At 50.5% G+C, this 16590-nt stretch overlaps 1 protein-coding gene across 1 annotated transcript; it reads left to right on the forward strand.

Moving 5' to 3' along the window:
- Positions 1-1778: 1778 nt before the first annotated feature.
- OAZ2 (ornithine decarboxylase antizyme 2) lies at positions 1779-14564 on the forward strand. Its single transcript, XM_032480963.1, is given in 6 exon segments — positions 1779-1994; positions 10629-10704; positions 10706-10786; positions 12026-12201; positions 12986-13071; positions 13310-14564. Coding segments are annotated over 6 exon segments (570 nt in total). The 5' UTR covers positions 1779-1974; the 3' UTR covers positions 13441-14564.
- Positions 14565-16590: the final 2026 nt, after the last annotated feature.

The following is a 16590-nucleotide window of genomic DNA, read 5'->3' on the forward strand; positions in this document are numbered from 1 at the left end:
CCAAATTCTAACTCTACCACTTACTAGCTTTGCATTAGAGCAAATAAAATTAACTTGCTGGTGTATATATAGGCCCACAAAAATATTAGCTGGCAAGATCTCACTGAGGTTTAATTCTTTTAATCCATGAAACAGGATGGGGGAGCGGTTGTAAAAATGACTGCTTCAGCGTGATGCTCAATAAAGGGTGGCTATTACTGACATAGTGAGTTTGTATCTGTTGGTTGGTCAGAAACTGTCCTTTGGGCCACAGGGTTACTTGTCCAGGGATGGGCTGGCAGAAAGGAGCCACCCCAGCTCCCTTTCGGGAGCAGGAGGATTACCCAGGTCTCTGGGACTATGAGATGGGGTGGATCAGGGCTGGATTTAATTGTTCACTTCTGCTGTGTACTACTGTAAGAACATCGCTGGCTTGAACTTGGGAAAGCAGGTAGGGATAGTCAAGGGGACAGGGTAGAAGCAGTGAGCCAGAGTATGGGACCAGTCTTGCTTAATATCAGTGATGACCTGGCAGTTCTGGTATTATTTACCACTTCAGTTTTTGCTGAAAAAGCCTTAGTTTGGCAGTTCCAATTTTTGTTCCATCCCCAAATTCCCCTCATCTAACAGCCAAAAGCATGTGAAGTAGTTACAGTGACCAGAGATGGCTCTAATGTGGGATATCTGTGACTTGGGGCTGTTATCAATTGGGAGTCATAGTGACCTTTGATCTGGAGTGATTGTGATCACCTTTACTTTGAAGCCTTCTCTAATTCCCTAGTTACTTTTTCTGTGGCCTCCCTCAGGTTGAGCACCTACCTCATTATGATGGACTTTCTGTGTCCCTCCCTCTGATCAGATTGTGACATCCAAGGCAGGAACTTTGCCTAGTTGATCACTGAGTATTCCTGGACTCCAGAAGCACATAGTAAGTGTCTGCTTAATAATTACTTGTTGAATAAATGAATGAATGGGATTTGAGGTGACAGCAACCCATTGTGACCTGAGATCATGTGACCTCTCTTGTTTGTAGTCTGGGTTGATTATGAACAGAGTCAGAAGCTCTGATGATTGTGTTGTAGTGTCTGTGATTGTGGCCTGGAATGACTGACCTGAAGGGTCTGTGCACCAGTGATTGTGACCTCTTGGCATGTGTGCTCAGGACCAACAGGGATGGTGACTGTTAACTAGTAACCTTGCATGATTGTGATCTGAAGTGACTGTAAGCAGGTCAGCATCTGAGCCTTCCACCACCGCTGTCTGGTAATTGGGATCTTGACCCACGGAGATTTGTCTCCAGCAAAGACTGTTGAGCTCAGCTGACAGCTGAGGTTATTGATCTGCACTATGAGCTGCGGTAACTGGGATCTGTGGGTCTGGTTTAGTCTAGAATGTGTGTAGTGCCGATTGTGTTTGTTTAATAAAATATCCTACCAGGCCTACAAATGACACAGCCCTGCTCAGCCCAATCAGGCAAACAAGGGCTGGGGACGACGACCGTCAGGTCAACGCTCAGTAAACTTTACTTGAAATACAACGCATCGTTCGGGCTGCGCCACCGCCGCCGCCACCGCCACGACTCCTCCCCCCGCTCCCACCCCCCCACCCCCACCCCCACCCCCGATGCTGCTCTTCAGCGGGACCTCCGCCAGGCCCCCTCCGCTACCAACCCCTGACGCGCCTGCGCGGAAGCGGGGCGGTGCTTTGCCCTTTGTTGTGGGCCCCAGTTTCCCAGGACACCGCGCGGCTCTGGGGTGGGGCTATGCAGATGAGGCATTCGGGGGCGGGGCGGTTGCGGCGGCGTCGGCGGCGGCCGGGGAGGGTCAGTTGGAGGCAGGCGCTCGCTGAGGCAGGAGGAGGGCTCTGGGCCCGCGGCCTGACAGGGACTTAGCCCGCAGAGATCGGCCCCGCGCGCGCGCGACCCCACACCCACCCACTCATCTACCTACCCACTCCCTGCGCCGCCTCCTCCCACCCTGAGCAGAGCCGCCGAGGATGATAAACACCCAGGACAGGTAACGGCCCGGCCCAGGCTCCCCGCCCCCATCCTCCCCTCATATGCTCCTGAGGGCCTCCTCCCCCACCACCCAGAAGGCCCCCACCCCTCCTACAGGGCCCCATCCGCCCCCCACTGGGTCCCTTCCCTACTTCAGCCACCCTAGTCTGAGCCCCAGCCCCGCAAGTGGGCCTCCTTCCGTCCTTTAGCCACCCCCTCCCCCCAGCCCGGCCCATCCCCCTCATCCGGGCTTCCTCCTCTCGTAAAGCCCCCACAAACCTGGACCCAGCCTTCTAATCCAGTTCCCATTTCCCTTCAGGCCCCGCCAAACGGTGCCCCGTTCCCGAAATTATGCTTTCTCTCTCATCCCGCCCTGAATTGTTTCCCATCTTCCCCAAATCTTTCTTCTTCCCCCTTATAAGTCACTTAGCCCTTCTCTTTGAATCCCTTCCCTAATTCAAACTGCCCTCTCCAACCAGATATCTCTGTTATCACTACCCCTCTCCCCAGGTGAGACTCCGTCCTTCAGTTCTCAACTGGACCCATTACCCCCACCTGTCATCCTCTCCCTCAACCCCCAGGCCTAATAGTCTTTACAGTGATGCCCAGTCCTCCCCTTGGTCCCTAAGTCCAGCTTAATCTTTTCCTTCCCTTCCTCCCTTGGTACCCCTTTCCCAATTAGGCCCCATTTTCCCTGTCTCCCACCTCATTCCTTTAATTTTTTAAACCCTTTGGACTCCTGTCCTCCATCCTGTTCTGCTAATGTTCCCCCCAACATGCTTCTAAACATTCCTACCCTTTAAACACTTTCTGTCATCTCCACTCTTACTCCTCCCATCTTACCTGAACCACATCTCCAGATCATTAGATCACAGAACTCAGCCCATCCTACTTCTGTTGAAGGCCTACCCTCTTACCTGTATGTACCTCCAGTGCTTTCAAATCAGTCCCCATACTCAGGACACGGGGCCTTTGCAAGTTTCCTCCCTCAAAACCTGACCCCAGCCTCCCCCCATTAACTGGAGAGAAAGGCTGGGCATCTTTCTGAAAATGAGCAACAGTAGTTTTCTAAACTTGCTTCATATATGCTTCCTCCCTGCCCAAAGTAGGCAAAATTCATTATTCAGTTTTTTATTCAGTTTTCTTCTCTCTCCCGCTCCTCTTTTTGTCCAAGGCAGCCCTACGTCATGCAGCTCTCCCTCAAACATATCCCATTTTTCTGCCCTAAACTCTTCTGTGAATCTGTTCCCTTAATTTCCTGATTCCCCACAATTTTTAACCCCAGCTGCTGCTTACACATCAGAATGGCTTTCATTTAGAGTTTGGATTCTAATTCTCTTACTCATTTTTTCCCAAGACTTGTTGCTGTCCCCTCCAAAATGAGTCCAAAGCTCATTAGTTCCCCACACCAGACCCTTTGTCTCCAGATTTGGCCTTATGGCCTCTGCCCCTCAATTGGGCCTCATTGTTTTGCAAGCAGATCCCTTCCCTGCAGATCCTCCTTAAACTGTGCCCTGGTCTATCCGAAACTGGACTTTAGTTCCTCTTATAAACAGAGCCTTCCTTAATTGCTTTTCTTCACATACGGCTCTATCACTCAAGGTTCCTCTCAAACTCGGGCTCCCTTCTCACAGAAATGATCTCTAAGTTGCCATTTCCCACTCCTTTAGCAGCACTATCCTTAAATGTTCCAGCTGGGTTTTCCGCTTTTCTTATGTCTCAGTGCCTCAACCCTGGCTGCACATGTGAAAAATCAGTCACCTGGGCCCCACATTCAAAGATCTGGTGTAATTAGCCTAGGGTGGGGCCTGGTTATTAGTGTGTATTTTTGAAGCTCTCTGGGTAATTCTAATCGGCAACTGGAGTTGAGAAACACTGCTTCCCCTCCCTTCACCCCAGAAGACCCTTCTCGTCATATTCCTTTAGTGGGTGTCAGTCCTTTCTCTGCTGAAAAGGGTCTTGTCTTCGGATTTCTCGGTATTTCTCTCCCAGGTACTATCCAGAAATACCCAAGATTTAAGAGGCAACAGCCTCTTAAATTCACCTGCCTCCAGTCACTCAGTTCTCAGCCATTACCTATTTTCTTCCCTAAATTCTTAGACTCTTACCTGGCTCCCACACACTCGTGTCTTCCCTCCATGCAGAAGGAAAATTCCCTCTTCGTTTCTGGTTTGTTGTGGCCCCATTACACCCGCCTCCCAAGCCCTCTTAGTAGAGTCCCATTCTCTGCTCTATTTTCCTTTCCCGAGACCCTCCATGTCCATCGCCCTTTGCAGTCCCCTCTTATTTCATCTTCTCTAAACCAGCCCCTCTGGAGCTGAGGAGGTGGATGTGGATATATACTTAGATGGTGCTGGATGCAAGAGGTGTTACTTGTGGTAAAGGAGGCTCTGTGTGCCGAGGGTAGATTGCAGGTATGAGAGGGTAGGATGAAGTGCGGGGGCGGAGGGAAGCAGAGGAACCTCCAGGAAAACCCAGGGGTATGTGAGATGGGTTTTTCTTACTTAGTCTTATGGTTTTGTCTTCGCAGTGGGGTTTGGAAAGTGGTATGGTCTCAGGCGGCCTTCTCTGGAGTCCTCTGGACTGAACTGGTCTGGGTGCCAAGTCCTTTGCAGGCCGAGCCCTGAGAATGGAGCACTTGGGACCAACACACGTAAGGGTCTCCACCCACTGTGAGGCTGAGAGACCCGCGCTCTAGTTCTGGCTTTGCCAGCGGGCTGACACGTAAAAAGAGGGAGTTGGGTTCGCTTCGCTTTGAAGCCTCCTTCCAGATTCCTAAGTGGCAAAACAGGCTTGCTTGTCTCCAGGGCCCTTGCTTGGTGTGTTGGTAATTTGAGGGGCTTGGCTGTATGAAAGGCAGGTGGAGGGAGGAGCCAGCTGGCCTGCCAGGGCCTGGGCAGGAGCAGGGCCTTGGATCAGGCTCCTCCACTTTGGCCTGGGGGTGGGGTGGTGTGTGCCGGGTGTCTGGTTTCTTTGAGTTATGGCAGTCCTGTTTCCATAGTGTGTTTCTAAGCCTCCTCTAGGCCTGCCCCTAACTTTCTAAAAGGAATCCTGGTAGAGCTCGAACTAGGGATTTCGATAAGAGCCGGATGTTCTTCCCAGTCAGTGCCCTTGGTGTTTTGTATTCACAGAGCGGGGAGCCGGCTGGGAGTTGAGGGCCTGTTGGTGGGGGATGGGCTTTCCAGCTTCCTTGGCCCCAGTGAAATACTCGAGGTGGAGGCTTGGTTTCCTGGAAGAAGTAGCTGCAGAGGAGCCCTGCAGCATGTTTTGAAAACCAGGCTCTTCCTTTCTGGTTTTGTTCAGATTACCTCAGAAACGTCAAAAATTCCAGATGGTGGGGGAGGGAAGAAGACGCAAGTACAAGAACTTTTATTATGGTTTTTGAACAACAGGTTGAAACCCAAGGATGACCTTTCTCTCCCTGGATTTGCGGAGGCAGGAATATAGTCTCTGCCTTGGGCTTGCTTAGTACCTTGTGACAGTACGGTGTGCGGAGGAGAGCTTGCCCTGGCTTGATATCCGTGTTGTGATCAGTGTGTGTCTGATGGGCTTTGAAGAGAAGCAGTTGGTTCCACAGGTGGTGGTTCTTGGGGGCAGCCAGGGTACAAGGCACGCCTTAGCTATCCCGAGCATCTTCACCGGTGGCTCCCTGGGTGATGGAGTTCCTGTCTCTCCCCCAAAGAATTTGATTTTGATTACTCCTTCTGCGGCTCACTGGGTGTGGGGTGGTAGGGAGAGGAAGTTTTCCTGTGATGTGCCTTCAAGGTCATCCCATGGAGAAAGACACTCCTGGTGTAGTCAGGAATCCCCCCAAATTGGAGGTATGCTTCGGAAAGCTGTGTAGACTAAAAATAGTAATTCCTTACTCTGCCAAGAAATCCAAGTTTAGCTCTAGAGCAGCTCAGAAATATAAAAAAGGGGACTGAGGAGTGGGGTAGCGGGATGTTCTGTATGTGCATTTCTAGAAAAAAAGTAATTCATCCCTTTTGAAACAGTACACAGTGTTGATTCAGGTTGGTGCCATAGTTCGGAAGGCTATGAAGCCTAATTGAAATCTGTAGACCAGAAGTGGCCAAGTAGGTGACAAGAATTTTGTTACTTGAAGTGAACAAAACAGGTATTTTCCGGGTAGCAGCAGCAGAATAAAGTGCTTTGTATAAGGTAAGCCTTAAGAAAATTTCCTAGGCCTTTGGTATTGTTTAAACAATGAAGTAATTTTATCCTGGAAGAGGGGCTGAACTGGCTGATGGGCTTTCTATACAAACAAGATTGAGGTACTTGAAATGTAAAATTAAGGTCTTACGCTGAAGCACGATTACCTTGCTCTCTACCCACCTCTGGCAGCACGTGTGGCTGTGCCGGCCTTTGGTGGAAGATTATCGGTATCAGCTGTGTAACAAGATAAACAAACCTCAGAGGCACAGAGATTCTAGCTGCCACCGTAAGTGCGTTTCTTGTGGAAAATCAACCAGAACCCAGTTTTGCTTTCAGTCTGTGATTCAGAATGGTGATGTCATTTTCTTTATAATCGTGCTTACCCAGTAGACTCCCTTTGGCGCACAGAACAGCCCTGGTGAAATGACTTACACTTGGCATCTGACCAGGGCTCCTTTCTCATCTGAAAAGGGAATTGGCAGCTGGAAACCAGCCTCTGTGCTCACACTAGACTGGAGGTGGCCACTCACCTCCCACCTTTCTTCCTTTTTCTTTGTAGCTGAGTGCGATGGCAGCCCTGGGTTGGTCCCTCTTTGCTGTGTAGGGATTAGTCATCAGAGACCTTCTTAGCCTCGGAGTAAAAGCAGCCTATGTGAGGGAAGTTAGGGCGCCCTAGAGAGTGCTCTGTAGGCCGGGCTGAGACCGGAATGGGGCAGAGGAGGCTGAGAGAGAGGAATGGATGTAGAATGTTTGGGAGTGTGGTTTTTATGTCTTTTCACTTGATACTACAGGGTAGGTAATGCCAAGGCCATCTGACCCTCCTCTAGCAGGTAATGGAAACCAGCAGAAAGGGTGCAGGCTTGAACAAGCTCAGGCCACTGATTCAAGAGAGAGATGATCAAAAGTGTATCAAGGAGAATATGAATTCAAATATTTGTTAAGTGTAGCTGAGTGGAAGTTAGCCATGGAATTACTTTGATATTAAACCTCTGTGTAGCAGGCTGTACCCTGCTTTGAGCAAACTAAATGTAAAAATCAAAACTGACATAAAGTCTACTGGAAGGTGATTCTTTAACAGGAGATCCTTTACTTTCTCGAGAGATTTTAGGCTACTTTCTTTAAATAGTAAGCACCCTAGAGATTTAAAAATCAGATTTGAATGATAAAAATTTGATTTACCAGCAGCATTCCCCAGGAATACACCTGCTGCATACACTGCCTGTTTGTAGCCAGTGTATGAAATTATAACCTGCTAAGGACTTTTCAGACACCAGTTTCACAGAATGCTGTGAATTAGAGGCAGCAGGATGTGGGAAGCTGGTAGCATTCTTAAGTATCCTGAGGAGTGTTTCCAAGGGCATGTCTGATAACAGCTGGGAAAATAAAAGGCACTGGCTTTTTTTGATTTGGCTCAAATCTCCTCTCTCTTCCGTATTAACTTGGATAGCTGACGCCCTCATTTCCAGCATGGTTTATATTTTTCTTCTCCAGAAGCAGGACCAGCTCAGCTGGATGTTTGAGTTCAGTCTAATACGTTTGATTCTCCTTAATCAGCCTGATCTTTTCAGCCTCTAGGTTGAGCTGCTTAAATCATCCTTTGGTGGTAGGGATTAAAGTATGCCTGCCCCCCAGTAGAGTGAGCAGGATGTGAGGAAGGAATGAATGGAAGAAGCTGGGCACGGGAGCCAGTAGCAACATGACCGAACTGAATGTGAAACCTAACCTGGCATGGATCTTGTGACAGGAAGACTTGTGTTTAAAAGCCACTTTTGTCTTGTGCTCAGGTTCCTCCAGGATTGACTATTCCTACTGAGGTTGGTGGCGTGCTTTGCCACAACACCATTTTGAACACTTAAGTCAATACAAGAAGAAAAGGCCACTGCTGGCCAATTTTATGCCCCTTGATTTCTTTACCCACCATATGTGTACTCATATCCCTTCCCTTTTCATGCCAGAAATGACAGTCAGGGTTTTTTTTGTTTTTTTTTTTTTGAAAGATCACGGTTTGCCATTGACACAGCAAGTAACTAAAAACAGATCCATTATGATGGATGATGAAAATAACTATTGATTGTGATCTGTGTACTAAGCTTATCCCAAACCCCAGCTGTTTCTCTTACGGAACTGGAACTGGATCCCAGGGTGGGGACCTAGAACACCCTTCCACCCGTTACTCACTCACACTTGCCTTCTGTGCAGACTTTGTGGAGGAGGAAAGAGTTCCCTGGATCCTTGTGTGTGAGTGGGGAAGTAAATGGTATTTTACCATGGAACAGACTTCTTACATTTTATTTGAAGAGAAGTGAGATCGTGATACCAGAAATATCACATGGTCATAGATTAGTGCTGGACACAGGGTAACCCTAGGGATTACTTCTAGGAAGACAGGGGATTCTGGATCTTAAAAAAAGAAAACCCACCTTATTCTGATCTTTTCATTGGGTTGGCCCCATTACTTCTGCTATTTTCAAGAAAAATTAGTTCAGAATCAAGACGGTGGTTGGAATGCAGGTCAGGGGTTGAATATAGCGCTCCCTACTAAAGACCACTGAGGGATAATTTCTCTGGAAGTGAGTTAGCACCAGAATTCTAGGACTGCAGGGGCCTTGGTGATCCAGTTGTGTGAACCCATGCAGTCCTCCTGGTGTCCAAGGCTGTATCTCATCTGTCTACCCCAGAGGTTCGCCCAGTCCTTAGGCTGCTCCACTGACCAAGCCAGCCAGCTGTCTCCAGTGGCCCGGCCTTCCTGGTGTTTCTGCATGAACCTCAGCAGAGGCCGAGAGGTGGTCACTAGGGAACGGGGAAGGGAACCGTCTCACTAGGGGCAGGTGTGCACCTTTGCCTGGGGAAACCTCCGCCCTTCTTCTCTGGCCTGGACATTCTATGGTTCTATCCCTTAACACACTGGAAGGTTTTTTGCTTTTTTTTTTTTTAAACAGCTCATTGTCTCCAATAGAAAATAAGTCCTGTTCTTGAAAACAGTAGCACAGTCCTCTGTCTTGCCCCTTCTCCTAGGGGCTGGTGGTGAGGCCAAGAGTAGGGGAGGTGAGGATGCCCTGAGGCTTTCCAGAGGAGGCTGGAGGTGATGCATCCCCAGGCGTTGATGCGTCTCTGGGCCCACTGACACTGTCCTGGGAACTTGATCTCCTGGTGAAATTTCTAAGTGTAATTTTAGGCACCAATTGAAATCCCTGAGAGAATGGAGGAACCGAGCCAGAGCAGGGGTGGGTCTGGACCTCCTGTCTCAGCTGGAATGCTGGCATGGGTCTCCTGGTACTGAGGGTCTGTCTCAGTGGGCTGCACCTCTGGTTATCGTACCGTTGCCACGTTACGTGTGAGTTCATCTCTGTCACTCTGAGCCTCAGTCTGGCATACCACTTAAAGCAGGACAGTGAGCAGAAGGGTGCCTCACATCATTTTACAAATGGTTTTCAGGGGGGAACGGCCTTGATTTATAGCGTGGGCTGATTTCTATGGTTTAAATACTCCATCGGCTGATTCATGCTACCAACATGCCGTCGCTGAATGCGTAGTTGGGAAGAGGGGTGCAATACTGGGCGAGCTGGCTCCAGCACCTCACTGCAACACCCTCCCATAAATGTTACCCCTGGTGTTCCAGTTGCCCTGAGGCTGGTGTGCGGGGGCCAAGGGCCAGGCCTGCTGCTGAGTCATGGTGTCACATGCACAGTTTTCCTCTTTCCTTGTTTCACTTGCCCTGGGCCTGTCGAATAAGCTACATCTCAGCCTAAAGAGCCCGTGAATTAGATTCAAAAGCAGTGGAGCAGATCTGGAGCCCTTGGTGGGTCCACCTGAAAATCATGGTGGTCAGAAAGGGACACACCTGGAGGTGACAGGCGCTTTTAGGAGTCTTGTGATAATTGTGATCCATCTGATAATTGGTTTCCTTACTCAGTAAGCATGCATACCTCCTTCCCACGCCCACAACATACAGGCAGTTCAGTGTCCATTCTGACCAGGTCAGTATCACCTGAACGCCCACGCCCAGGCCAGATTCCAACAAAGACGGGCAAGGAGACAGCATTTCGTGGCACAGAAGGGACAAACTCATGTACCGTAATACTCCGTACTGTAGTGCACCTCCTCTTTTTGGGGAGGTAAATCCCTGGATTTAATTCTGTTTTTGACCCTAGAGGGATTTAGGTGAGTAATTTCTTGTCCAGTTCCATTGTTCAGATCGGGGAGGAAGCCATCATTGGAAGTGGCCTTGGGAGTCCCTCAGGGACACAGTACCCAGGCCAGAGTGACTTCCTGAGGCCCACATGCCTCTCCAGCCTGAAGTGACCGTGGAGGCTTTGTGATCCTGCCACGCAGGTTGTTGACACACTGTTGGTGTAAGGAAAGGCGCTGGGGCTGGGCTACACTGAGGCAGTTGTCGAGGGAGCACTTGCTTAGGGAGCGCCAGGGCAGGGGTTGGCTGGGATGCCGAGTTAAATCTTCCAGTCTTTGTGTTTACTGTCTCACTTTCTCTCTCTTGCAGTAGTATTTTGCCTTTGAGTAACTGTCCCCAGCTCCAGCGCTGCAGGCACCTTGTTCCGGGGCCTCTGTGGTGCTCCTGATGCCCCTCACCCACTGTCCAAGATCCCCGGTGGGCGAGGGGGCGGCAGGGATCCTTCTCTCTCAGCTCTAATATATAAGGTAAGGGGGACTCGGGTGGAAGGCTTCGGGCAGCGGCCTCTGACACCAGTGAGCGTCTGCTTAAGGGCAGTGATCACTGCCCTTAGTCTCCTGAGCCTTAGGCCGGGCCAGTAGTGGGGTTGGGAAGGACATTCTGAACTGAGGTTGCTGTGAGGCCTTTGGGGAGTCCCAGAAGGAAGATGTTAGCACCGAGCAAACACCCTGCTGTCCTCTCAGCTTAGTGGTCAGCACTTCTGTGCTGGTTCTGGGTCCTGAGTGGAGGGAGAGCGGAGTGGGAGCGAGGCGTGAAGGAACGTGAGAGCTCTTCCTGGTGCTATCCCTCAGTTTCTCTTGAGAAATACCAAGGGCCAGGAGTTTTCCCGTTGTCCTTGACTCGTGGGCATTCTGCCTTCTGTCCCTTACCAGTCTGAAGGTGGTGGGGAGGGCAGCGTTGGGATTGGTAAGGAGAGGGGGCCTTGCATCTCAGTCACCTGTCACTTTGGCAGCATGGGCACAGCCCAGGAGCTGTAGAGGGCCCTGGGAATCTGTCCCGAGAGTGATCTGGGCTGGAGCAGCTAGCCCTCTGCTGCCTTTTAATCTCCCATGAATGAGCCTAGAAGTTGGTTTAGTTTCTCCCTAAGGCTGGCGCTGAAGGGTGGCGGGGCAGCAGAGTCCTGGTGTCTTGAGGCTGGCAGGGGAGAGGCAGCATGGACCCTGTGGTCACCTGGAAGCCAGCTTTGGTTGCCCTGGGCCGCAGCCGAGCCCGCACGCACACCCACACTTGCTTTTGAGGTTTCTCCTTCAGGGAGGGAAGGGAAGGAGCATGGCTGGGGAGACAACTATGGGCTTTCAGTCAGGGAGGCCTGATGTGAATCTCAGCTCTGCCATTTACTAGCTGTGGAGCTTTGGGTCAGTTGCTTAATTGTTCTGGGCCCCTGGTATCTTAGATTTAAAGTGGGGATACTGGTGCCTACCTCAGGTGCTTGCTGTGGTGATTGAAGACTGAGAAAGTACCTTGCACAGGACTTGGCATCTAGTGGACTCTTGGTAAATAGTTCCCTTCCCATCATGCTGGCTTTTAGCCAAGATCAGCTGGTCTCAGTGCCCAATGAGTGGTGGTTCCATTTAGCCACAGTGCTGCTTTACGTTTTCAGTGTGCCTTCTGTGCCATGCCACCCTGAGGTTGGTGTCTAGGTTAGGGAGCCTCTGACATGGCCAGAAGCAGTAGTGACCTGGTCCTCTGATCTCATCGCCTGCCAGGACGAGAAGCTCACTGTGACCCAGGACCTCCCTGTGAACGATGGAAAACCTCACATCGTCCACTTCCAGTATGAGGTCACCGAGGTGAAGGTCTCTTCCTGGGATGCAGTCCTGTCCAGCCAGAGCCTGTTTATAGAAATCCCAGATGGATTATTAGCTGATGGGAGCAAAGAAGGGTAAGGAGCAAGTGTCGGGGAAGGGCAGGAAGCCTGTGGTGCAGAAGGGCGCATGCTCACTGGGGATAACAGATGGGTCGGGAGCCTGCCTTCCCCCCCAGCTGTAGGCTGCCCAGGCAGATACCGTTTAACAGTAAAGCAGGCCTGCTCTAGGTTATGATGACAGCAGATCATTATCACATTAACCCGATTCTTGTCATGTAGTCACCCAGTGGTTCGCTCTTCCCAGTGGACGTCACATCCCCCTCGAGCCACCTGACACTGGTGCGGTTCTACGGGCCAGCAGCTCTTACTGGGGGGCTTCAATGGGTTGGGCAAGGCCCTCCAAGCACCCAGGTTATCTAAGAAACAGTCCTGAGGATGGAGTTCTCTTGAGTGGCTCCAGCCGCTTGAGGAAATCCTTTCAGACAGTGTCAGGGCCCAGAGTCCCTCTCCGCAGCAGGCAGTCATCGCCACACCTGGCAACTCGGGAGGACCCCTGAGAAACTGGCTTCCCCTTCTAGGCCCCATACGTGCTTGTGAACTGCATTAGTTAAGTTGGTTAGTTTTTAATTTCAGATGAAGAACTCTTATTCCAGGAAAAGATAGTTTAATAACATTTTTCTGAAGGATTGTGGCTTATCTTTTTCTGAATTTAGTTAGGACTCCTGGGGTCTTGAAGTAGGAGCCTTCTCCCTAAAACCCCTGTACAGTGCTGGCTGTAAGCCTCAGGAAGGCCTTCGCAGGGGCGGCGGGCGTCTGGAGGGTGGCAGTGGGCTGAGTTGTTTTTCTTTGCCTCCTGCAGATTGTTAGCGCTGCTAGAGTTTGCTGAAGAGAAGATGAAAGTGAACTACGTCTTCATCTGCTTCAGGAAGGGCCGGGAAGACAGAGGTGAGGGGCCGAGCAGCCCGAGACCTGGTGCCCGGGCTGCGGAGGGGCAAGGGGCCTCCCGGGTGGCGAGCTGGGCTCCTGACTGCCATGTAGATCCCGGGGAAGCACGGGGCTGGGAGAGTCCAAAGTTAGTAAAGACCCACCGCCTATTTATTCCATCTTTGTCTTGGGTTTTCCCTTGACCTGAATATTCCCTTGTTTCTCATCAGAGTTCTTTTTACACTCTTCTCTTCTGCAGCTCCACTCCTGAAGACCTTCAGCTTCTTGGGCTTTGAGATTGTGCAGCCAGGCCATCCCTGTGTCCCCTCTCGGCCAGATGTGATGTTCATGGTTTACCCCCTGGACCGGAACTTGTCCGATGAGGACTAATGGTCACAGAGGATGCTTTGCCCAAGAGCCAGTGTGGGGGAAGAGGGGAAGTTAGGCAGCCCTGGGACAGAGGAGGGGGCTTCTTGCCGTCTAGGGAAGGACGCTGAGGGGCTCAGGGTGAGGGTTGCCTATTGTGTTCTCGGAGTTGACTTGTTGAAATTGTTTTCCATAAAGAACAGTATAAACATATTATTCACATGTAATCACCAATAGTAAATGAAGATGTTTATGAACTGGCATTAGAAGCTTTTTAAACTGCGCTGTGTGATGTGCTCTATTTAGCCTAGGGGAGGACACTGCCTAGAGGGGGAGGGGCTGTCTGGGTCGATGGGCAAGGCCTCGGGGGCTGGCGGACAGCACTGTCAGGCTGAGGTTCCCCTGCTGTTGGACTTTCTTTTTCGGTTTTTAAGACTTGTGTATTTTCTCTACTTGCTTCCTGTCACCCTGGGGGCTCCTGAGTATAGGCTTTTCAGCCCCTGGGCAGTGTCCTTGAGTTGTTTTTTGACACTCCACCTGGGCTTCTCTCCGTGCTTTTGTGTCTGGCCTGGAGAACGCAGGTCTGACCCCTCCCCTCCTTCTTTACAGCTTAGTGTTATTCTGGCATTTGGTTAAGCTGGCTTAATCTGTTTCATGTTCTCAATGCATTTAAAATAGGGACATTGAAGTTCACTCCCACCACCAGGGCTTTTTCTGGGGTGCCTGGGCCTTAAAAAACACTAGCCAAACTCCAATTCACAGATGACAGCCACGAGTTCTTGCTCTTGGCTACAGGCTCAGGCCCCACGGTGTCTCCTTCCTAGGGTCACAAAGAACAGAGAGGAAGAGGAATAGCAACTCAGGGCCTGGGGCTTGTGGGGGAATTTGTTCTTAGGGACTAGATGCCTCTGCCTGGCTGGGTGTAGTGCTGACTGCCCCCCTACCTCCCTAACAGGTTCTGAGTGGTGCCTGAGCCCCTGCTTCACAGGGCTTAGGGCTGGGACTGGGGTGTAGAAGCGGCCTGCCCTTTTCTGGTTTCACTGAACAGCTTGTTCTAAGGGGGAGAGATCTAGATTGGGTGAGGGGGGTGGGGGTGTCAGGGAGGCAAGTATGTTGTGTTACTGTGTCAATAAACTGATTTAAAGTTGTGGTTGGTCTGTTCTTTATTCCTATACCAGGGCCAGCTTCCTTCTCCTACTGTGTTTTGAACCTAGAGCCCAACCCAGCGAGGGGTGTGATACATGCTTCTCAGGAAAAAAGCAGCAGCGCATCAGGACAGATGAAGGGACAGGCCGAGGTCTCCGGGGCCACATTACACTGCAAAACGCGGGGTTGCTAGGAGTCCGGGGCAGAATGCCAGAGCCCTCTAGAGCCCGGTACGTACACACAGCTTCATCCAGAACTGAGGCTACTCGCACAGGACCCAAGCCCTTCTCAGTGGTTCCTTTTGTGTAGAAGGCTGGGGCCTGAAGCTGGGTTCCCTGGGGGCGTTGAGAGGAACGTTCCCTAGGAAGAGAGTTTTCTCCTTTCGGAGCCCAGTGCCCTGAGGCGCGGCTCCCACCCCCCTGCACCACCAGCCTGGTGGATGATGTCTCGGGGCCCTAAGCGGGACTGGAATTCCCCTCACCTGTGTTCTGTTTTTTTACTTTCTCAAGGGTTTAACTAGTACTTTTTTCCTTTTGCTTCTTTTTTCCCAAATGAAGTGCCTGGGCATGTTCTTCCACCTCCTGCAGCTTTGAAACTACTAACTGTGGAGCTGTGGCTGTCCTTAGGTTCTCTGAGTCTGGCCCATTTTCTCATCGTTCTGTGTGGAGCTTACTTGTGTTTTCACGCTGGGCCAAGTCATTAACCTTGGACTCCACTGGTATTCGTCAAGAGAACTGAGCTCAGCACCTCCACCCCACACAGAATTGTAGAAGGCCTGCACCTGGAGACAGTCAACTGACATGAGAAGGGCTTGACCTGTCTCCCACTGGGCAGATAAACCCTAACGGCAGCATAAAGTCTGACTGAAAAGTGGTCATTAACAGTGAGATATTTACAACAGATCCACGTGAGTGCCGACAATGGCCAAATTAATGTAGGCAGTTCAGGCTTCAGATATTAAATTCATACCCAAGGACTCTACAATACAGGGATAAACAACAAGAAAAACTTAGTCACTGTCCATAAAGCCAGCTGAGTGGACCGGAAGCATGCCTGGGGGTCTGCTGCCATCTGCTGATGGATCCTCTTTAATACAGCTGGAGTTAGAAAGGCACTCAGCTAAGATTTCTCTTTCAAAAAGAAAACACTTGCTACTAACACCGCTGGCAGAAAAGAAATATGGTACCCCAGATCTGTACTCCAGTTAAAAAGCAACTTAGAAGGTGAATATCTTGGAGGTGGGAGGTTTGGAGTAGCAGAGGGGAGAGATGTGAAAGGCAAACTAAGTCTAAATTTAAGAACAGGGACATTAAAAACTTTATTCAATAAATACAACAAATAATTTAAAAATATACTTCAATTCCAAAGCCAATTAAGAAAAGGAAATAGAAAGAGGGAAAAACAGGGAAGGAGGAAATCAGAGGAAAGGGGGAAAGTTCAAGAGGTGGAACAGTGGTTTGGGTGGGTTGTGTTTCAGAATGTACCACCCTTTGAAATTCTGATCAAATGCTCTTGACCCACAAACCCTTAGCCCTTGTTCTGATGGGGTAGCCATAGGAGCGCACCAGCCAGGAATGATTCTCTGGGCTCTTGACCAGAGAACTTTGGAGGCTGGAATCTGGGGGAAGTATTAGGGGCTAGTTTCCTACTCATTCCTAAAAACCATCTGTTCTAGCTCCCAGGCAGGTTTAAGTAGCGCAAACTCTTAGGCAGAGTTCCCAGCTGCATAGTTTTCACAGGTGAGTGCCCAAAGCCAGGGCTTCTGGGAGACAGGTCCCAGGGTACCCAGGGTCCAAAGCCACTTTGGTGAATGGGATCTATGGGGGAAGACAGGAGAGGCCCAGGCACAGGACAAAGCTCCTGGGTAGGCCTGTGGCCAAGCCAGAAACACTGCTGGGCAGGAAAGGGCTGCAGGGCAGGTAGTCTGGACACTGGATTCAACAGCTTGCCGTCAGCCAGGGAAGGTGGAGCTCAGGACGCATATGGAGCAGGACCAGGAAGATCAGGAAAGCTGAGGGAGAACGGAAA

The sequence above is a fragment of the Camelus ferus genome, chromosome 6 (assembly GCF_009834535.1).
Source record: "Camelus ferus isolate YT-003-E chromosome 6, BCGSAC_Cfer_1.0, whole genome shotgun sequence".
NCBI lineage: Eukaryota > Metazoa > Chordata > Mammalia > Artiodactyla > Camelidae > Camelus > Camelus ferus.